A 22,779-nucleotide genomic window follows, 5' to 3' on the forward strand; every position below is an offset into this window, starting at 1 on the left:
CTCGTCGCATGTACGCATTTACTTCCGCGTATCGGCTTTTGAAATGCAGCTGATTTGATCGTCAAAGTGCATTTATTAAGCAAACGTTAGACTGAGACACACCTTTACTATAATGTTGAGCAAACAAGAAATTGTTTTTAAGTGTTAATCTTGTTAACTTCTTGTTAAAGTCCTCCTGTGCACGCTTCTGCGGCCGCCATTTGGCAGCCCATCAATTTTTGGCACAACACCGGCGCACATTTCCGGGTTGTCCGCGGTGACGCGTAACAAACGCGACACATCAGCGTTGATGCATAATAGATGTGACTTATATGGCGAAGCAATGTATTTATGTATTTTTCCACTTTATTAGACGTATTTGGACTAATACAACTTATAAGGCGGAGTGGCGTGTACGGCGGAAAATACAGTATATATTTTGAAAGACATATGCAGCCAAAATTAGTGCCGCCTTCACAAAAATTGCAGTTGATCCTCTAGTTTTGGTAAAAGTCACAAACCTAAATTTTTCCCTGTTAATACTAACCTGTGTTAGAAATGTTGAAAACGTCTGCTGTGATTTCAGTTTAGACTCATAGCCAGTTGTATTTACATCTAAGAGATGCACAGAGACTTCTGTAACAAATGCATACCTTTGTTATGATTAAAATCCCAAATGATCGTAAAAGGCATAAACAGTTTAATATTTTTCCCTCCTTCTCGTGCGTGTTTTAGGTGGTGCACAGGTTTCGACAGGGCGGTTTCAACACGCTGGTGTCAACCTGTGTGGGGGAAGAGGGGCTGGATATTGGAGAGGTAGACCTCATCGTCTGTTTTGATGTTCAGAAGAATCCCATCCGCCTCGTGCAGAGGATGGGACGGACTGGTCGCAAGCGGCAGGGCCGCATTGTGGTCATCCTCGCTGAGGGACGGGAGGAGAGGGTGTGTATTTTTCAATGACCTGCGTATACAAAAAAAAAATGGAATAAACACACTGACGCTTTGTTTCCACAGACCTATAATCAGAGCCAGAGCAACAAGCGCAGTGTATACAAGTCCATTACTGGCAACAAAAGTGGGTTTCACATGTTCCCCAATAGTCCCCGCATGCTGCCTGAGGGGGTGAACCCCAAACTTCACAAGATGTTCATCACCTGTGGCCAGTTTGACCCCAAAGAGAACAGTAGGAGGTCTGTCAGGGGTCGGAGATCCCACACAGAGGGAAGGACATCACTCATCCATCCTCAAAACCTGTGTGAGTGAAAGACTGAAGTTGGTTTTAGTTGGATTTAGGCTAAGTTTTAAATGATTAGTTTTTTTTTATTTTTCAGTTCAACAAGGCAACCCAACATCTGATGGCTTTCTGAGCAGCGCAGAATATTCTCTGTGGGCATCCACCATGAAGCTGGATGAACAGGAAACTCATCCAACCCTGAGGCCATCCCGCTTCCTGTCTATACCCAGTGACCCTGAGCATCAGGTTTTCTATTTTTCTGTATTTAAAGTGTTTTTTTTTTTATGCTTGTCTAAAAACATAAAGCAGGAAATAAAGTTTTGTTTACAGGAGGACAAAAAAATGACAAAAAGTAACACCTTACACAAAGGACCCTGCGTACTTCATCCGAAGCAGCAAAGTCAGCTCTCAGTGACACACTGGTAGTTGTGTGATGAAAATTTTGTAATTTTGTTCTTAGAGTAGCTTTGCCCGCTCCTTTAGGGCACAAGGCCCAGCCTGAACTTTTCTCAAAGGAGTATGTGCCAGTTATTGTGTGATTGGTCAGAAATTTGTAGGAGTGTTTGTCAATGTGGAAATGCGCTGCAACATTCAGCTGTATGACTGTTCAAACAATAAATTAGTCAAATGGCCAAAAACTGGATGGAGATTGCGCAGACATTGTGTAAGGAGTCAGTCTGCTGAAAAGTGAGGCACTTTCTTCAGGTTTGTGACTAAATAGCGAATGCAGGGGTGAAGTGGAGACTTTAGCGGGAAGAAACCCGTTTTATGATGTATACTACAGCAGCAGGGGTTTCTCAAGAGCTCTGTGCCGTATGTCTTGTGGACTATGCAATGTGTGGGCGAAAATGAACGTCCCGCAACCATGTGACCGCGAGTCGACTTTGAATGGAATATACAGTTTGAGTCTTTTAGGTGGAACAAAAATAATTTATGTTCCTGGCTTAAATCTTTGTTTTTGTTTGTTTTTTCATTGGTGAACCCTGACTATTAGATCTAGGCCTTCAGTTTGGATAAAATATGCAGTCATGCAATCTGCACTTCTGATTACATTAAAATGGACTAATACTCACCTTTTTAAAGCAACATATGTAGACAGTAAATTGTCTTCATGGTGCGTTAAGGTACAACATGTAAATTCTCTGACTGTTAGGTCCCTGTCACGTTTGGGTTTGGATTCAGAATAAGCCAGACACAGGAGTACAAAACGAACAGTTTTTATTAATTTGGTTGCTACTGGAGGGATCAGGATCAGCTGCATTAACAGGTTCTCACAGGCTGGAAGGAGAGAGTCACCTGACAGAATGGCAACGATGGCGTCACTGGTCCTGGTGCAGAGCAGCTGCAGAAAAAAGCGTGGTCAGAGAGGCAGACAAATCCAAGAGGGGCAGGCAATGCGAATAATCCGTAGTGCAGGCGTAGGGTCAGAACTAGGCAAGGTAATCCAGGCTGTGGCATGAAACAGGAAACTATGAAAGCTTGATATTAGGGACCATGGGCGGTATAATAATTCGGCAGGAACAGAGAGTGAGCATGGAGCTTAAATAAAAAGCTAAACAGGTGCATGAAATGAAAGCTAATGGCTGTGCTTAGGCTGAGGGGGCGTGGTGAACAATTGACTGACAGGGGCTGATGTGAGCAATGATGGGTGACAGGCAAAACAAAGCAGAGGAACAGAAATCTTGGCAAGAGGGGCAGAAACTATGCCAGGAGGGACAGAGTGAGACAGGGGACGTGGACATGTCATGAAGGGGCAGAGATGTGTAGAAACATGGTAGGAGGAGCAGAGGCATGAGTAGATGAGGGGTCAGCAGGGGGCTGCTGACCATTACAGATCCCTGTATGACCGGTGTCAGAGCTTGGTCCGCATTGCCGGCAGTAAGTCGGGCTCATTCCCAGTGAGAGTTGAACTCCGCCAAGGTTGCCCTTTGTCAACGATTCTGTTCATAAGTTTTATGGACAGAATTTCTATGCGCAGAAGGTGTTGAGGGGATCCATTTTGGTGACCTTAGGATCGCTTCTCTGTTTTTTGCAGATTATGTGGTTCTATTGACTTTATCAGGTCGTGATCTACAGCTTTCGCTGGAGCGGTTCGCAGCTAAGTGTGACACGGCCAGGATGAGGATCAGTTTCTCCAAATCCAAGGCCATGGTCTTGAGCCGGAAAAGGGTAGAGTGCCCTCTCCGGGTCGGGAAGGAGGTCCTGCCTCGAGTGGAGGAATTTAAGTATCTCGGGGTCTTGTTCACAAATGAGGGAAAAATGGAGCGTGAGATCGATAGGTGGATAGGTGCAGTGTCGGCAGTGAAGCGGGCGCTGTACAGGTCTGTCGTGTTGAAGAGAGAGCTGAGTCAAAAGGTGAAGCTCACAATTTACCGGTCGATCTATGTTCCTATCATGACATCCATCCATCCATCCTTTGGGTGGTCATGAGCTTTGGGTTGTGACCGAAAGGACGAGATCTTGGATACAAGCGGCCAAAATTGGTTTTCTCTGCAGGGTGTCTGGGCTTGGGCATCTGGCTAAAGAAGGCTGGACTGAAGAACAGCACAGAGGCTGTAATCATGGCAGCACAAGTGCAGGCCCTCTGCACAAGAGCAATAGAGGCCAGGGTCTACCATACCAGATAAGACCCAATATGTAGGCTGTGCAAAGATGCCCCTGAGACAGTCCAACGCATAATAGCAGGATGTATGATCCAGGCAAGCAAAGCATACATAGAACACTATAGCCAAGTGGATGAAATAATATACTGGAATATCTGTGCCAAGTATAGACTGGAGGTTCCACAGTCAAAGTGGGAGCCTCCACCAGGGGTGATGAAGAATGGAAGGGCCAAAATACTGTGGGACTTCCAGATCCAGACTGACTAGCAGGTGGCTAACCAACTCGACATTGTGGTGGTCGACAAGCAAGAGAAGAAGGCAGTGGTGATGCATGTAGCAATCCCAAGTGACTATCATCAGAAAGAAGCACAATAAGTTTGAGAAATACTGAGCACTGAAAGAGGAAATACAGAAGCTGTGGAGATTCAAAACATCAGTAGTCCCAGTGGTCACTGGAACACTTGGTGCTGTGATCCACAAACTGGAGGAGTGGCTTCAACAGATGCCAGTACCAACCTCAGAGATCTCTGTCCAGAAGAGCAGTCCTCTGAATAGATAAGATACTGAACAGAACCCTCAAACTCTTATAGACCTCTGGTAGAGAACCCAAGTTACAAGTGAAGTGGAACCGCCCAAGTGGAAGAGTAGGGTGAGCTACAAGTTCTATCTCAACGTCATTTCAAGCCCCATGCTTTGGTTCCACCCACTCTACATTAGCATTGTAAGCTTATCCTTAAGCTTCCAGTATACTCGGGCGTACGTCAGTCCACGGAGGTCCGCACATACCGGATTAGAGTCAAAGCAGATGCTTGCAGGGCATGTCCGTGCAAAGCTCAATTTTTAAGACCGCGTACGTGTACACAGTGTGGCACAATAAACTGCCTGGCGACGGACTGTTTTGTATGCAACACCAATACATTAAATTCCTCTTCTTCATCCCTGATCTGGTTTAATGGCCTTTTCTTTTGTTTTGTTTTTCCAAGAGGCAAGCGATCTCTTCTTCCTCCTCCATTGACGCCTTGACTGAAATTGTGATAAATGAAGGAATTTATCACGAGCAAATTAAAATCAGGTCCAGCGTGGCTGCGGGAAGGTCTGGCGATTTCCTGGTGGGCTGGTCTGATGTTTGGGCTGCAGGGCCAGCGCTTCCTGTTTTTTATTTTTTAGAACTTTCTATTAACAACATATAAACACAGAACACCGCTGCGGCTGGGGCTGCCAGCTCTCGTTTTTTTTTTTGGCGACCTGTCAATTTATCCAGTAGACGTGTCAGCAAATGACCAGTTGGTGACCTCAGTTTGTCCTGAAGGTAAACTCCCCTTGCCTGCGGAGCTGGTCTGCAGCCGCTTAGGGTGGACGCTCGAGTATGAAGTCTCAACCCTCTGCCGACAGTGCGCGCCGAGTCTGCGCGGAAAAAGGTCCGCGCGAGTATACTGGGGGTCTTTAGCCTTTGACTAAGCTCTGCCTTCTCTCCTGACAGTGAAGTCTTAACCAATGAAAACACTCCTTCAAAAATGTTTCTGCCTGAAGGCTCACATTTAAAAGAATCTGATTGGATAACTGGATTTTCATAAACTAAAACGTTTCGTGCTGCACTGCAAAATAGTTTACTGGAAATAAGAGAAGTTGGCATAAATAAGAAAAAACTACCTTACATTGAAATATATATTTAATAAAAATAAAAAAATAAATGTAACATCTCATTTGTGCTGACTTTATGGGCCTTCTCTGAAGACATAGAAGGCCCCAAGGAATCCCCACTGCTATTTCTGCTTTTTTCTTTATGACAGGAAGATGTTTCCAAAGTCAGACCATCGTCCAGAGAACTGTCTTTGTGGGAATGGAGACACTGGCAGCACAAAGCCCTTCCTTTCAATGTTGTGGATCATTCCCGTCGCTGCAACCACTTCATCGAGGTGATGGAGCTCATAGATGGCATGAGAGAAGAAACTGAGGTGAGCAAAAGGCGAAACAAGTAGGACTATTTTTTTCTGCATGAAGTCTCAAACACTTGGAGAGCTGAATAATATATCAGATTATGACTTGTAACCACTAAATCAGCGTTTACTGTGAAAATGGTTTCTTAAAATGCTTCTAAACATCCTGCTTACTTTCACATCAGAAGAAAGGATGTTCGTGTGGATTTATGCAAAGGAAAATCAAACCTTATAATGGAAAGAGGAGTCAGCTGCTTCGCCTGGGGACATACAACTGTGGCTTGTTTTGAGTTGCTAAATTTGTCCTTTTGACGTGGAAGGCAAATTCCTTGCATAATAAACAGCCTCCACAGAGGCAGTAGTTTTAGTAAGAAAAGTCATTGAACATTTTGAATGTTTGCAGATGCAGAAACGGCTCGGTTCATGGTTAGCTGCTAGCTGACAGCGTCTGCATCGCCCCGATAGTTTAACAGATTTTCTCCTCACTTAGTCATGTTGAATCCAGAGTCTCTCTCAATCAGACAAAACCAAACAAATGTTTTGATGTGAATGTGAATTTGTAATCAGTGGGTCCGTACCTTCCTTTACTCATCACCAAATGTCTGCCTTCTTGTAAGAATGTCACAGTCCTCCTGGTCTCACCATCTGCTCCTTCTCTATACTGCTTTCTAATAAGACCTCTAATTATGACCAGAACCCTAAATCTAGTTCAGAGATTATAGTAAAGTGGGCTCATATTGCCTTATTTTGTCCCCTGCTGTGGGTCTTCATTTTTAGTTAGAGAATTACATATTAGTCATAGTTTAATTGTTAAGTTTTAAAAGTAATTAGAAGAGAGAGCTGAGTCAAAAGGTGAAGCTCTCAATTTACTGATCGATCTACATTCCTACCCTCATCTATGGTCATGAGCTTTGAGTTGTGACCGAAAGAACGAGATCACGGATACAGGCGGCCGAAATGAGTTTTCTCCGCAGGGTGTCTGGGCTCTCCCTTAGAGATGGGGTGAGAAGCTCTGTCATCCAGGAGGGACTCAGAGTAGAGCCGCTGCTTCTCCACGTTGAGAGGAGCCAGTTGAGGTGGCTCGGGCATCTGGTTAGGATGCCTCCTGGACGCCTCCCTGGTGAGGTGTTCCGGACACGTCCCACCAGGAGGAGACCCAGAGGAAGACCCAGGACATGTTGGAGGGACTATGTTTCTCGGCTGGCCTGGGAATGCCTTGGGGTTCCCCCAGAGGAGCTGGTCTAAGTGGCTGGGGAGAGAGAAGTCTGGGCCTCCCTACTTAAGCTGCTACCACCCTGACCTGATCCCGGATAAGCGGAAGAAAATGGATGGAAGTACCATATTTTCTGCCGTACACGTTGCACCGCCCTATAAGTCGCATCAGTCCAAATATGTGTTAATAAAGTGAAAAAATCCATAAATACGTCGCATCTATTATGCATCACCGCTGACACACCGCGTTTGTTACGTGTCACCACTGACAACCAGGAAATGTGGGTCGGTGTTGTGCCAAAAATCAATTGGCTGCCAAATGGTGGCCGCGGGAGCATGCACAGGAGGATTTTAACAAGAATTTATCAAGATTAACACTTAAAAACAATTATTTGTTTGCTTGAAATTATAGTAAAGGTGTGTCTCAGTTGACCTTTTACTTAATAAATGCACTTCATTGGTCAAATTAGCTGTGTTCCTCCGGGGTGGTGCATAAAAATGAAGCTGCTTTGACGGTTGCTTCAGGCGAGCTGGATGAAGGTGGCAGGCTGTGGCAAGCTGATTGTGTCATTAATAGCCACTTTTACCTATTACATGACACAACGGTATGGCATACTACTCGAGTGCCATCTAGTGGCTAAATATGGTAGTGTTCAATATTTTCAGTCAGAATAAATGAAAACAGTCGTATCTCAGACAAAAATTGGTTTATAAATATGGGGGGAAATCCATAAATACGTCACTTCAGTGTATAAGTCGCAGGGCTTGTAAATTATGCAAAAACTGTGACTTAGAGGCTAAAAAATACAGTAATTATAAAATGAATGTTGTAAGGATTAAATTGTATCATAATACAATAAGACCGCTTTAAACTTTTTCTCAGTCCAACATGAATGTTTTGGGTCCAGGAAAGCAAATCTTTTTTTTTTTCAGTTTTAAATGAACAAACATTAGTTTAAACATTTAAGCAAGCTTTTTACTCATGCATTCACTCAGGTAATCTTCAGTCTTCACCTTTAAAAGACTCTTGTCTTATCTCTGTCCATATGACTGACCTCTTGTGATTTAACTCTAATCTAAGAGATCCAGGTCCTTCAGATCCAGCTAGTTTTTCAGATTACTCAACCATGCTGGCCTTGTTTGATCCTGTTTCCCAACGTTTATGAAACGTCCTGCAAACCAAACTCCATGTATGCGTCAGATTTACTAAGTCATGTCGTGGTGTTGAAATGATCTAATTCTGCTGCTTTTGTTTGCAGTCTCCAGACTTGTTGGAAAATACATTTATTTTTTAGAAGAATAGCAAATGAAAATGAAACAAGATCAAATCTGATGAATTGAATTCCTGGAAGGATTTGATTTTTAACCAAAGACTGTTTTTTTCAGAATGTACAGTTTTTGAACACAATAGGAGAGTACCGGTAAATCCTATTTTTGAAGAATGGATTGTCGTGGGTTGTCTTCAGCCTTTCCATCAAACGTCAAGTTTCTAGATTAAAGCTAATGGTTTATGGGATTTTTGCTGTTTTACCAGGTTTTTGTTGTGTTTGTTAGTTTCACAATGGAGCTTCACAACCATCAACCTTTATTTTACAGCTAATGCACCGAACTTATACCATGAGACGTTTGTTCATTGTTCAAGCATCAACACCAAAGCTGGCTCCCTCATAGTGTTTTATATTCTCTTTACCTCTCTGTCTGAATGAGGACAGAGGCCTTCTGACCCTCTGCTTCCTGTCATTCGAGAATATCTTAGCCCGTTTTCCACATTCCTCTTTTTTTTAATCACACTGTCTCTTTATAACAAAACATGGGGGCTTGCACGCAGGCCCCCTTCACACGTGATTATGTAACAGTTCTGTGAACCGTTACATAACACTAGGAAGCTGGAAATAGGTCAGCCCATGATGACCTACATGTGCAGGGGAGGAAAACAGATTCAAAAGAGATAACAGAAAAAACATAGGTGATGTGACTGAAACTGTAACGGAGAGTTGCAGAAGAGTGGGTTTTAATGTGCCGAGTGCTCAATCGCACACAGATGGTAGTTCATAAGGAAGGGCTGATTTCACCTGAGTGGTTTAAAGTAACTCGCCTAATTTGACTTGGCTGGATTATTAGATTATTATGCAATATTTCTTGCCCCTGCCAAAAGCTGAAAGGTGGGTAATAACAACAAAACCAACAATGTCTATAACTGGGACAATTTCACCTATGTGACCCATCATCGTTTTCCTAACGGAGCACTTTGCTCTCAGACTGCAGGTTTACTTGTGGTTCCTAGAGCTTCCAATAGCTGAATGGGAGGAAGATCTTTCAGTTATCAGGCTCCTCTCTTGTGGAACCAACTTCCAGTTTCTGTCTATGAGGCTGACACATTGTCCAGTTTTAAGACTGTGCTTAAGTCTTTCCTTTTAGATAAATCCTATAGTTAGGGTCAGCTTGGGTTTCCTGAGCTATCCCTTAGTTATGCTGTTATAGAGACTTAGACTGCTGGAGGACACACTGGCCACATTTCTTCATTCTGTCTTTCCTTGCTCCACTCTATTTGTTTGTATTTGTATCTATTTCTATCCTTAACATGAGTTTTTGTCTTTCTTCCTATAGAAAGTTCACCTGGACCAGTCATTCTGGGTTTGTTTTTCTCTCCTTCCTGTTCCTCTCAAACCCCAGCCAGTCGAAGCAGATGGCCGCTTGTCCTGAGCCTGGTTCTGCTGGAGGTTTCTTCCTGTTAAAAGAGAGTTTTTCTTTTCCACTGTTGCCGCTGTGCTTGCTCAGGATGGGAGACTGTGACGAAGTGAAGATTCAACACAATCTGCTGCTTCCTTAAATAGATCTTCTTCTTTCAGCTGTTTCCTCTTCAGGTGTCTCCCCAGTGAGTCATCCTCCTCCATCTCGCTCTGTCCTCACTCCAACTACCTCCACGTCCTCTCTAACTGCATCCATATATCTCCTTTTTTGTCTTTTTCCTGGCAGCTGCATTTCTAACATCCTTCTACCAATGTCCCTCCTCTGGACATGTCCAAACCACTGTCCCTCCTCTGGACATGTCCAAACCATCTCAGTGTGTCCTCTCTAACTTTATCTCCCAGTTGTTCAACCTGTCCTGTACCTCTGATGATCTCCTTACTAATCTTATTCATCCTTGTCACTAAGGAGAATCTCAGCATCTTAATTTCTGCCACTTCCAGTTCTTTCTCCTGTCTTTTAGTCCATGTCTCTGTCTCCAAACCATACAACATAGCTGGTCTCACCACTGTCTTGTGAAATTTTCCTTTAACCGTTGCTGACATCCTTTTGTCACAAATCACTCCTGAAACTTTTCTCCATCCACTCCATCCTGCCTGGACTCTCTTCTTCACCTCTTTACAACGCTCTCCATTTTCCTGGACAGTGGACTCTCAAGTCCTTGAAGTCCTGCACCTTTGTGACCTCTGCTCCTTGTAGCCTCACTGTTCCACCTCCTCGCTCTCATTCACACACATGGACTCTGTCTTACTACGACTGACTTTCATTCCTCTTCTTTCAAGTGCATACCTCCACCTCTCCAAGTTCTCTTCCACCTGTTCCCTGTTCTCACCACAGGTCACAGGTGTCAGGAAGGATTGTCCTTCCTGACACAACCCTCACCATTTCCCCAGGCTTAGGACCGGCATAAGAGATACACTGGCTTACGCTCCCTAGTGGCTGGTTTGGCTTCAATAGATAGATAACTTTTACTAATAATTGGTTTTTAGAAAATATGTGAATATTTTTGTTCAGTGCCCTGAAACGACTTCTGTTGTGACTTGTGGCTCTATACATAAACTGAACTGAAATTGATTGAATCACATCGAGCTAAGGATTAAGTCAGATTCGGTCAGAATGAACAAAGCACATTTTCAGGGTTTTGGCTTTTTGAAGCTTTTTGATACCCAGATCATCTTGATATCATGAGGAGTTCCAAAGATATGGCTTAATTTGTCTTGCTAATGGGGATAACCCCTGGAAAATGTGTCGGAATCTTATTTTTTCCATGTGTTGTTGGTGATTTCCTGACATCCTTTGCAGTAGAAAGATAAATAGTGGAGAAAGTAGCAAAAATTTAAACATGTTCTGTTTAAGATCATGCTCTTTGTTGGTACTGCTCAGAAAAATGCTTCAAAACATTATTAGCGATTATATTTAGGATATTTCATTCAAGACAATCATGTATATACATTATTACAGTAATCATTTTTTGACAAATTGCAATCGTCACCATCTTTTCTACCAGTGCACTAGCTGTTTATCTCTACATACCACTTTGTGACTTGATCCTTGGTTCAGTGTGATGGGTCACATGTATTGAGTTAAATTGTGATGTAGTAGCTGAGAATCATTCACAACACATTCACTGAGCTTGAGATCTTACAATAAATATTATGTGAGATCGTACATTTGATGAAAATGCTCAAATCTTCATTTGCCAACATAAGATGATCTTAGTTTGAAACTCTAGTTTGACAGAGCAAAGGCCTTTCATTTCTATTAAAGCTTTTCTGGGGGGGGGGGGGGGCTCTGAGTATTAATGTAGTAGAAGTTTGTACCAAACAGCTTCTCATTCATTCAGTTTGAGTTGTTGCTCTGTTTCCATGTTTGGAAACAGTTATGCAGACTGATGAGGCCTGCTTTGTGCCTGCTCATGGGCATCAAATTCATGTGATTGTTGTGGTGCAATGAGATAATCAGCAGAGAGGGGTTTCCACTTTGTGCAGACGGCCTAAATCGATGATAACCATGTGAACCTCCCGGTTTTTACAGCACTCTGTTCTCACCAGAGTTATTTTGGTCTGCGACATCTCTTGGTCCAGAACCTTTTATCTGATCATTAATTAATTGTGCAAGGGTTCAGATAAATCTGTTGTGAAATCCTCATAAAACTTCAAGGAGGAATTTAAAAATAAAGGCCTTAGAAAATGTCACATTCTTCATGGGATGGAGTTAAAATGTCTTGCTACATTCTTAATTATTCCTTTGTTTCCAGTAAATATGAGTTTAAAGATGTACGGTAGTTTTTTTTCTTTCCGCTGCTCCCTTCTTCAGGGGTCGCCACAGCGAACTAACGCTCATAAAGACTTGGCAATTATTTTTACACTGGATGCCCTTCTTGACACAACCACAGAGCACCGAGCTACCACAGCCCTCTGTGTGGAGCAGAGAGCTGCTATCTAGGACACCCGGGGAGCAGATGGTGGGGGTTAAGGGCCTTGCTCAAGGGCCCAGAGTGGAACGAATGAAGGTGGAGGCAGGTGTGGGTGTTTCACCTTTCCCACTCACATTTTGATGTTGACAGGCTGGGGAGTTGAACCAGCAACCATCCGATCAGAAGCCCACCCTAACCTCTGCACCACCACTCCCAGTTTAAAGATGTAGTATAGCATTGTTTACCTTTGTAATTTCAGCATGTGTTAACTAAAAAAAAAAATCAAAGTATTTTATCATTTAAACATGGAATATATTCATTAAAGATGAATGAATAGACCGGTGGATGGACAAAAGGATGGATGATGGATGGATGGATGGATGAATTAATTGGAGGATGGATGGATGGATGGATGGATGAATTAATTGATGAGTGGATGGATTAATTAATTGATAGATATATGGATGGATGGGGCAGCACGGTGGCACAACTGGTAGAGCTGCTGCCTCTCAGCGAGCAGGTCCCTGGTTCAAACCCCGGTCCAGGGGCCTTTCTGGGTGGAGTTTGCATGTTCTCTCCATGCATGCGTGGGTTTTCTCCTGGTACTCCGGTTTCCTCCCACAGACCAAAAACATGCATGTTAGGCTGATTGGTAACTCTAAATTGTCCCTAGGTGTGAGTGAGAGAGTGAATGGTTGTTTGTCTCGTTTGTCTCTATGTGGCCCTGTGATGGACTTGCGACCCGTCCAGGGTGTACCCCGCCCCTCGCACAGTGATTGCTGGACATGGGCACCGGCGACCCCGTGACCCAAAATGGAATAAACGAGTAAAGATAATGGATGGATGGATGGATGGATGGATGGATGGATGGATGGATGGATGGATGGATGGATGAATTAGTTGATGGATGGATGGATGAATTGATGGATGGATGGATGGATGGATGGATGGATGGATGGATGGATGGATGGATGATGGACAGATGAATTAACTGAAAGATGGATGGATTAATTAGTTGATGGATGGAAGGATGGATGGATGGATGAATTAATGGATGGATGACAGATGGATTAATGGATGGATGGACAGATTAATTAATTGATAAATGGATGGATTGATAGATGGATGAATATGTGGATTGGTTAATTAATTGATGGATGGATGGATGGATGGATGGATGGATGGATGGATGGATGGATGGATGGATAAATTAATGTATGGCTGGCTGGATGGATGGATGGATGGATGGATATCAAGAAAGTCATTTAGGGTTTTCCAGGAATTAAACTTTTAAGAATCTTCAGTTGTAAAAGTCAGTGAGAACAGTTTGTTGTATTCACCAAGTATTTTTATTCTTTGTTTCCATCAACAGTAGTTGTCCTTCAGTGAAGCTTGCCAAAGACAAAAGTTAACAGGAGACTGTGACGGCAGCAAGCAGCTCCGTGTTTGCCTGAGAGCAGTTTATCTGGTCGACAACCTAAAAAAGGCTGTAACTTGTGCAGAAATGAAAATAACAAGGAACGCTCTCAGACTGTGCCAAGACTCAGGCTTACGCTCGAGTCACGCTGGTTTTTAAAGCAGCTCAGATCTAAACTAAATGTTTTTTTCTTTATACCAAGCTCGTCTCCTGGTACACATTTGACTCTGATTATTCTCATCTTGGATCTTGAATCAACATTTTATTTTGTTAGTCAAAGGATTGACCTTTGAAATATTACAACCGTTTATCAGAAACCATTTCGTGTGTGAAATGGTCAAAACTTTTGGTGTCAGATCTAGACTGGGAAACTGTGAGCACAATACTCTAAAATATTTTGCCCAATAGATTAGAAACGGCTCAGATTTAATCCGTTTAATGCCTTGTGAGTGATTAGAACTTTTGAGCTTATTGTGGAGTAATCAGACTAATGAGTTCTAGTTCAGTTAAAGAACTAAACAGGCATGTTTACGTGAGCAACTTTCATCAGGTCAGTGGCACCCATAGGACATTTTAGACACATTGAAAATGTAAAGCATGAATAGCTCCCTTTGGGTTCTGCTTTTTTTTCAAAAGCTTTTCTTAGTTTGTTGCTCCTGGTCACCGGTTCAGTGGAACCCTGCTGCTGCTGGCAGGAAGCCACTTTAGGTGAATCACTTCCAGGTCAAAAGTTTGCCCAGATGACGACAGCAGTGTGTTTCTAAAATCTAACAAGGACGAGATGGTGTAAGGGCTGTTCCTCATTAGTTTACAGACCGTGGAGCTGTTTTAACTGGTGCTCCAACTTTCTGCTTCTCTCTTCAGGGAGAATGTCGTTACGAACAGGAGCTTCTTCCTTACCTTCGTAAAGAAGAGGCTGAGAAGAACAGACAAAAGAAACTGAAAGCCACAAAGCTCTGCACTAAAACCACTAACAGAAAACCCAAACCATCTTCCACGTCCTGGTCGGAACTGGAATGTATTGATAAGAAAATGGAGAGGGAACATGTGAAGGTAGCAGAGCTGGTTTCCTCACTGGCTATACCAAAACAAAGACTTCCTGTTGAGAAGGACCCTGAGGTCTGTTGTGTTGAGGATTACTTAGAACCCAGAGACTCTGCCATCACTAACGTCACCAAAGCAGATCATACACTCACAGAACTTGCAAATCTGAACGATATTTCACACGTGAACGATAAAAATGAGGATTTGGAGCTTCAGGCGATGTTCTACCTTCCTAAATGGAACTCAGGACCAGAGTTCCTCTCCGACAAACCAAGAAAAGATTTGAATCTGGAGACCATCCTCACCAACGTGGCTGAACTTCTGTCTCGATCGCCACCTTTGCTGGCTGACATTTTCGAAGAGCACAAAGCGGTGCCGTTGGTTCCACCGTCTCCTCAACCGCCTCATCAACCGCCTCATCAACCATTCCATGTCAGTTTTAGTCTGGATGTAGACGACGATGACGAGGTCGTTGCTGACGAGGTCGTTGCTGACGATGTGCCCCTCGGTGCAGATTTAGATGAACCTTCTGGAAGTAAAGATGAGCTCCTTGTCCACAGTCCCACCTGGGATGAGGTTTTTGAGGCTGAAGACGTCATTCATGACGCCAACACGGAATTCGAACGGCAAAGTGACTCTAAGGAGGAACATGTAACCCAAAGTCAAAATGACGGTATGGTCAAAAAGAGCGATGACTGGGATGACACGAGGGGTGAGTTAACGTCACGCATGATGGATAGTGGTGTGAAGGACAAGGCAGCCATTACTGGACACTTCCTGTTGGATGAGAGCATGGATCTGTTTGAGGACGATGAAGCCTTCCTGCAAATGACAATTCCCGACATTCCCACTCCTGAAGAGGACGTCACACCCAGTACGTCCCTCAACACTGAGAACACCACTGCACCTTTATATACCTCACCAAAACCATCCCAGCTCCCTGATGGCACACACAGAACACACACTTTAAGTACAAGCCTTAAAACAAAACGCACACAAAGTGAACGTGTCACAGATGATCCTAAGAAAGTTGCTCCTCGGTTAAATTCTTCAATCCAGGGAAACCCAGAGGCAAAAGACGGCTCCCACGTGTTCCCTGTTAATTTTGACCTGGGTTATTCACTGGAGGACTCCGAGGACGAGGCAGTGGAGGATGTTTTACCTTTGTCTTCATCACCTACGAAGCAGAATCCTTCTGCTGTGTGTCTGCCACCTGTTTCTAAATCTACTCCTAGTAGCAGCTTCACCAGACAGTTCAACCAGCCCAAGGTTTCCTCTTCACATATGCCAACAGAGTGTAGGACGTCTAAACGTGAGGCGCTCCCATCTCCGATCACTCCAGCAGGAGCCAGGAGGAAACTCGTGCCTGGTTTTGCCGGGCTGGCGTCCTTTAGCTTAAAACAGTCAGAAGGCAGCGTCACTACGAGTAGAGCAGAAGACGACCCTCGACAGGAATCTGTTCATGGGATCAACTCACCTCATCCAGGTTTGTTTAAGAATTATTTCTTGATGGAAAAATTTGTATTTTGGTGTTTTCCTGCGCCACAGTCCAGTTTGAGTTTCCTGTCAAACTGCTTGCGTGTTTGTGTCTTTTTGATTCGCAGCGGAGCACTGCAGTGATAGTGAAGAAGAAATTCTGTTTCGCAACAGGAGGCATCACAACAAGGTCAACCCGTTGGCGTCCCCGGAATTGGTGAGCAGACCCAGTCGACATATGTGACGGTTTGATTTGACTGACTTGATTTTTTTAAGCTGAGTGTGAAGCGGCTGGGATGAGAATCAGCACCTCCAAATCTGAGGCCATGCTCCTCAACCGGTAAAGGGTGGATTTCTCTGTTCAGGTCGAGGGTGAGGTTCTGCCTCAAGTGGAGGAGTTCAAGTATCTCTGAGTTATGTTCACGAGTGAGGGAAGAATAAATCGTGAGTTTGACAAACGGATTGGTGCAGCATCTGCAGTATTGTGGACTCTGTACTGGTCCGTTGTGGTGAAGAGAGAGCTGAGCTGTAAGACAAAGCTCTCTGTTTACTGGTCGGTCTACGTTCCTACCCTCACCTATGGTCATGAGCTCTTGGTAGTGACCTAAAGAATGAGATCATGGATCTCCGCAGGGTAGCTGGACTCTCCCTTAGAGATAGGGTGAGAAGTTCAGTTATCAGGAGAGACTCAGAGTAAAACCGCTGCTCCTCCACATCGAGAGGAGCCAGTTGAGGTGGTTCAGGCATCATCTGGTAAGGATGCCCCCTGGGCACCTCCCTAGAGAGGTGCTTCAGGCATATCCAACTGGGAGGAGACCCCGGAGAAGACCCAGGACATGCTGGAGAGACTACGTCTCTTGGTTGGCCTGGGAACGCCTTGGAGTCCTCCCAGAAGAGCTGGAAGAGGTGGCTGTGGAAAGAGATGTCTGGACCTCCTGCTCAAGCTGCTGCCCCCGAGACCTGACTTTGGAACAAGCAGAAGATGATGGATTGATGGATGGATGGCTTGTTCTAGACATGTTCTTTTGATGTAATCCACTGGCGTATACTTCAGAAATGAAGACAGGCAGATTTGGACCCTGTTGTTAAGTATTATTTTTTTTATCACCAGTGTGGTTTTCAGACTTGGACTTTTACCTTGGATGTTTTTCGTCAGCGGTTAGCTCCGGTGCACGTGTCACTGCAACTCCAATGCTGTTGAGACAGGAGATGCTCACAACGCACATCGGCCAAGTTGGTGATGGGTTTGAGACTCTGTAGCCGTTTTGAAAGAACTTTGTCGCAAACCACTTGAAGCATGGTCAAAGTTCAAGCGACAGGACTGCATGCCTCTGCGACTCACTCAAGAATTGAGAATCTCTGGAAAAGTCACGAGACATTCTGGAAACTCCTTCATTCATGTTGTTCAACCAGTTTCAGCCCAGTTAGATGCCACCTTTTACAGCAAATTCCCAAACTTCAATCTGATCTTTCACTTTTATTTGCCATTAGTGAACATCACCTCCTCTTTTTAATCAACATTTTACTCTGTGGAGAATAGATTAAAATCTGTTGCAGTTTTCCATGAGAGGTCTTGTATTCAAACCTGGTGAAAACTAAAGTCATTTCTGTCTGATCGCTTCAGAGATAGACCTGAAATGTAGATTCATTCAACCTTTATTTATACAGGTTAGTCTCACTGAGCCTCGAGGACTCTTGATATGCTCATTATGTTGATGTAAGCCCTGCAGAATGAGGTCATGTTCATTTTACAGACTGATTGACTCTACAGTTTATCAAGCTTTAATATCTATGCTTAAAAACCACCAACACAAGACCTGTCTGACTCTTTCATCTTCAACGTACCTGCAGTTGTCATGGTAACCACCAGGGAGGAAGCTATGGCAACATTTAAAGATCTTGTGTCTGAATCCAGCACGTTTTGTTTGTCAGATGGCGAGTGACGTGGACTCCCCAGTGGTTGTGAAAAAGAAACGTGCTTTTGCACGCAACACGGTAAATATTCTCACAGTTGCTTCTCCTTTGGAGAAATGTAACCGTGACGTCAGTGACGACACCAAATGAATTTACTCTCTGTCCTCCAGTTGGATGAGACTCAGGACGAAGCTGTCTCTGATGATGATTTCCGGAATGACTCCATGTTCACGTGCAGAACTTCAGTTCCAGGAGTTAAAAGGAAAGAAATGCAACAAGTTAGAGACAAGGTTTGTTCAGGAGCATATCATTTAATGCTTTTGTTTAAACTGGGTTTTTTAATGTCCCTACAAGTAGGCCTGTTGCGATGGACAATAAGTCAATTAATCGCATGACAAATGAAAATTATCGACCTCATCTTCATTTATCATGTCGTTTCTTCGTGTCTCTCTCTTTCTACTGAAGACACTGGATGACAAAAAGATCAACTCCGGTGCTCTTCACTGACCCCTCCCTTTCTCTTTTTAAAATCTACTAAGCTACGAGCTAAGCTAACAGGCCGACTTCGGGGGGAAAAATCCCTCCGTCTTGTTGAAGCTCCAAAATTTACGGTTGAAACCCGTGCCTTCGTATAAAAAGATTTTCTCTGCAGAAAGAAGCTGAGAACTTGTTTACTGATTTTTATTAAAAGCTTTGTGTGAAAAATGCTATGTTAAAGAGCTCAAACCCCACGAGAATCCGCCATTTTGAGAACTGAAGAGAGACAGCCCATGTCACGTTAAGGGGCCTCCCTCCCATTTTTCTTAGAGACAAACTGCTGCTCGCTCACTATCCATCCTTCGGTTGAAACAGTTTTATACTGGCATCCGGTGATTGAAAAAAGGTTCTACATGCAAAACAAATTAAACATTTCTTCTTAAATTTGACAATAATTTCTAATTATTGTCAAATTTCAAACAATATTATCGTTTATCGGAATAATTTCTGAGACAATCACCCAGCAAAATTTGTTATCGTGACAGGCCTGCACGTTATGCAAGTTAAGCCTTTATCTAAATGTGACTCCTCAGGCTTTTAAAATGTGGAGTCATCATCTGCCAGCTGCACACACACCTTCAGATGTTTGACATTCTCTGCTGTTTGTGCGTCAGAACATAAAACGTCACAAAGTGCGTCAGTTCCTGGATGAGGAGGCAGAACTGTCAGAAGATGAGGAGGGGGCTGATGTTTCATCTGATGAAGAAGACGACAAAGACCTGGATCGGTCTCTTGAGGGCTTCGTAGTGGACAACGCCCACCTCTCCCAGGAACTGAATGGTAGCTTGCTCAGCCTTCGTTGGCTGTTTCACACTCGTTCTGTTCTGTGAGACATCAGGACGATGGAGTCGAACTGTGACGTTCACTCTGTTCTTCTCTCTGTCAGACTCAGAGATGCATGGGGTTTACTTGAAGTCGGTGAGAAGCCCTGCAGTTCAGGGCAAATTCAAAATGTCCTACAGAAACCAGCACAACATGGACATTTTTTCTCAGGTACACGCTGAAAGGCAAAGCAGAGTGATAATGTCTTTGTCCATGTGTGTTTTTGTCTGTATTGTTAGCAAAATGTCTTCTACCACTGGACTGATTTAATTGAAACACCTAAGAAAGTTATCCAAGATGGTCTCCACAGCTATTTTTAATGGTTTAATTCTATTTTTGGCTTCTCTGTCCAGGTGCCAGAGATGGATGAGACATATACAGAGGACAGCTTTGTGGTTGGCAGCGATGAAGAAGAGCTAGTCAGCAACGAGGAAGAGGCCGAGGATGTAGAGCTCATGCCCGAGGCCTCGTTTGTGGACGGAAGGAGGCAGTACGCAACCAGACGGCGAGTTTTTCTGCACAAAGCCCGAGCTAGAGCTGGGTCTGAGACCAGAGCTGATTCTCTGTCCGAGCAGAGAGCTGCAGCCAAAACCAAACGCTCCCGAGTCATACGCATTAACGATTCCAGTGAGGAGGAGGAAGATGAGGGGAGTAAAAAGATGAATATCAGCACTGGAGGCAACAAGAGGCAACAAGAGCCCACTGAAGAGAAATCTACGTCCTCATTTTCCACCTTAGCTTCCAGAGTGTCATTGTTGAGTAAAGCACAAAGAAGCTCAACGAGTGAAGAGCTGAAATATGAGAGGTAAAAAAAAAAAATCCTTATCTGGTTACTCAAGTGCACTCAACAACCTGAGCATTTCCTTTATCCTGCAGGTGTCAACAGAAGTTAGAGAACCAGCACCTTCTGTCGGATGAGCTTGACTTTGTCGAGTCAGAGTCTTCCTCAAAGAAAGAACTCCAGGTAAGTAAGTAAACTTTATTTATATAGCACTTTTCATAGATACACTCACAAAGTGCTTTACAGAAATACAGAATACAGGCTTAAGATAAAACAAAAACAGTAAGAGCAGCTGATAAAAGAACAGTAAGAACAGCTAAATGGACTGTACTTATATAGCGCCTTTCTGTCTTATTTCAAGATACTCAAAGCTCTTTACACAACAATCTGTGTCCTCATTGACCCATTCATACAGTACTCTACTAGATCTCTACAAAGCTAATTGAACAAATCATTCTAAAGAGACTAATCAGAGCTTTATCACATTCATACACTGATGGGACACACATCAGAGGCGATGAGGGGTTCAATGTCTTGCCCATGGACACTTCGGCATGTGACTGCTGGTGGATTCGAACTCCCAACTCTTGCATTGGAGGACGACTGCTCCAACCACTCAGCCACAGCTGATTAAAGAACAGTAAGAACAGCTGATTAAAAACAGAAAGAACAGCTGGTAAAAGAACAGTAAGAACAGCTGATACAAGAACAGCTGATAAAATCAGTAAATAAAACATTTAACTAAAAGCTTGTCTGAATAAAAATGTCTTAAGCTGCTTTTTAAAGAAACGAACCGAGATGACCACATGAAGAGACAGGGGCAGGGCATTCCACAGCCTGGGGGCCACAGCCTGAAAGGATAGGTCACCCCGAGTTTTAAACCGGGTGTTAGGGACCTTTAGGAGGTTCAGCGCCGAAGACTGAAGGGTGCGGGCTGGAGAATAAAGGATCAACATTTCAGTGATGTACTGGGGGGGCCTGTCCATTTAAAGCTGTAAAAGTCAAGACAAAAAATTTAAAATCAATTCTATATTCAACAGGCAGCCAATGAAGAGAAGATAAAACTGGTGTAATGTGTGACCTTGTATTAGTTCCTGTTAAAAGCCTCGCAGCAGAGTTCTGGACCAACTTTAGATGAGCGACAGCAGATTTGTTAAAACAAGCAAAAAGGGAATTACAATGATCTAAACGAGAAGAGATAAAAACACGAATAATCATCTCCAGGTCAGTTTTGGATAACATTGCCCTCAATTTAGAAATGTTTCTCAGATGATAAAAGCAGTTTTTTACCAGAAGCTTTGAATGGTTTTCCAACGACACTGACTGGTCGAACAGAACACCGAGGTTTCTGAGGCTCGGCTGAGAAGAGGAGCCCAGAGAACCGAGGTGTTGTTTGATCCAAGGAACTTTCTGACCAGGAGCAATGATCAGGGTTTCCGTCTTGCTAGAATTTAACTGAAGGCGGTTGTTAGCTAGCCATGCCTTAATATGGGAAACATCATTTAGTAATTCATCTAACTTGTGTAATTCTGAATCATAGAAGGAACAATACAGTTGAATGTCATCAGCATAGAAATGGTAAGACACATTATTGAAGCTACTAATAATCTTTCCAAGGGGGGTGATGTATAAAATGAACAGAATAGGACCGAAGACTGAACCCTGAGGAACACCATACAATAACGGAATGATCTTAGAATATATGTTATTCCCAAACATGAAAGAGGTTCTGTTGCTCAGACAAGAGGAAAAACACTTAAGAACGTGAAAACAACCTGACCTCACAACAAAAATATGGCTTTGTACCTAAATCACATCAGTAGGTTTTATTTTCTGCAGGAGCTCCCCACTACCTCTTCAGTACGAGACGTATCGGTGAAAGAGTCGCCCTGTCCGCCCGGGTCTGCCTGCATTCTGGTGGACAGCCGCTGCATCAGCAGCGGCGTGGAGCTGATGGCTAGCCTGCGTCAGCGACACGCCGCAACCGTCCACGTCTGCTCCCTGGACAGCAGCTACTTCATCGTCAGCAACCGCATGGCTGTGGAGAGGCGCAGCCGGTCGGACTTAGCCACGGTTCAGAACCGCAAGCGACTGGTCGTAAGAATGAGCAGCCTGCTCGGCTTGTTCGAACGCGTCTGTTTGATAGTGGAGAAAGATCGAACCAAACCAGGTGCCTTGTGAACGTCATACTGTCCGTTTTGATGCATCGCAGCAAATATTCAGCAAGTGCTGTAACATCTTTGAAGGTGTTTTTAACGTGCTCGTTAATCGCCCTCGTTTTAGGTGAGCCCTCACGTCCATTTCTGCACACACGTTACTACGACGGCACGCTAGCGGCGCTGGTGCGCGCAGGGATCCGCTTGCTGTGGAGCGACGGTGCAGAGGAGAGCGCCGGCCTGCTGACCGAACTGGCGACGCTGGAGCACCGTAAAGGTCAGGGTGTCTCGGTGCCGCTGGAGGTCAAAGGGCAGCACCGGCAGCAGGCCCTGCAGCTGTACCTGAGCCTGCCTTCGCTCAGCTACGTCCACGCTCTCAACCTGAGCCACAACTTCACGTCCATCGCCCAGCTAATGAACAGGTGAAAGAAATATACGATGCAGCGGGTTGCACCAACACGACAGCTGTTCCCTTCTCCTTTTAACATCGTGTTTTGCTCCCG

The 22,779-nt window shown here is 44.0% G+C and overlaps 1 protein-coding gene across 1 annotated transcript in view; it reads left to right on the forward strand.

Annotated features, from left to right (window-relative positions):
* fancm (FA complementation group M) overlaps window positions 1-22,779 on the forward strand; it is a 49,087-nt gene that overhangs the window by 26,178 nt on the left and 130 nt on the right. Inside the window, exons 10-23 of the mRNA XM_037695326.1 lie at window positions 715-921; window positions 994-1,234; window positions 1,311-1,459; window positions 5,607-5,771; window positions 14,411-16,076; window positions 16,195-16,283; window positions 17,999-18,061; window positions 18,151-18,270; window positions 19,132-19,297; window positions 19,404-19,510; window positions 19,693-20,144; window positions 20,216-20,303; window positions 21,960-22,290; window positions 22,404-22,698. Coding sequence (XP_037551254.1) covers window positions 715-921; window positions 994-1,234; window positions 1,311-1,459; window positions 5,607-5,771; window positions 14,411-16,076; window positions 16,195-16,283; window positions 17,999-18,061; window positions 18,151-18,270; window positions 19,132-19,297; window positions 19,404-19,510; window positions 19,693-20,144; window positions 20,216-20,303; window positions 21,960-22,290; window positions 22,404-22,698 — 4,139 coding nt within the window. The remainder of the gene's footprint in view (window positions 1-714; window positions 922-993; window positions 1,235-1,310; window positions 1,460-5,606; window positions 5,772-14,410; window positions 16,077-16,194; window positions 16,284-17,998; window positions 18,062-18,150; window positions 18,271-19,131; window positions 19,298-19,403; window positions 19,511-19,692; window positions 20,145-20,215; window positions 20,304-21,959; window positions 22,291-22,403; window positions 22,699-22,779) is intronic.

This window comes from Nematolebias whitei, chromosome 21, assembly GCF_014905685.2.
Source record: "Nematolebias whitei isolate Nwh7 chromosome 21, NemWhi1, whole genome shotgun sequence".
Taxonomy (NCBI): Eukaryota; Metazoa; Chordata; class Actinopteri; order Cyprinodontiformes; family Rivulidae; genus Nematolebias; species Nematolebias whitei.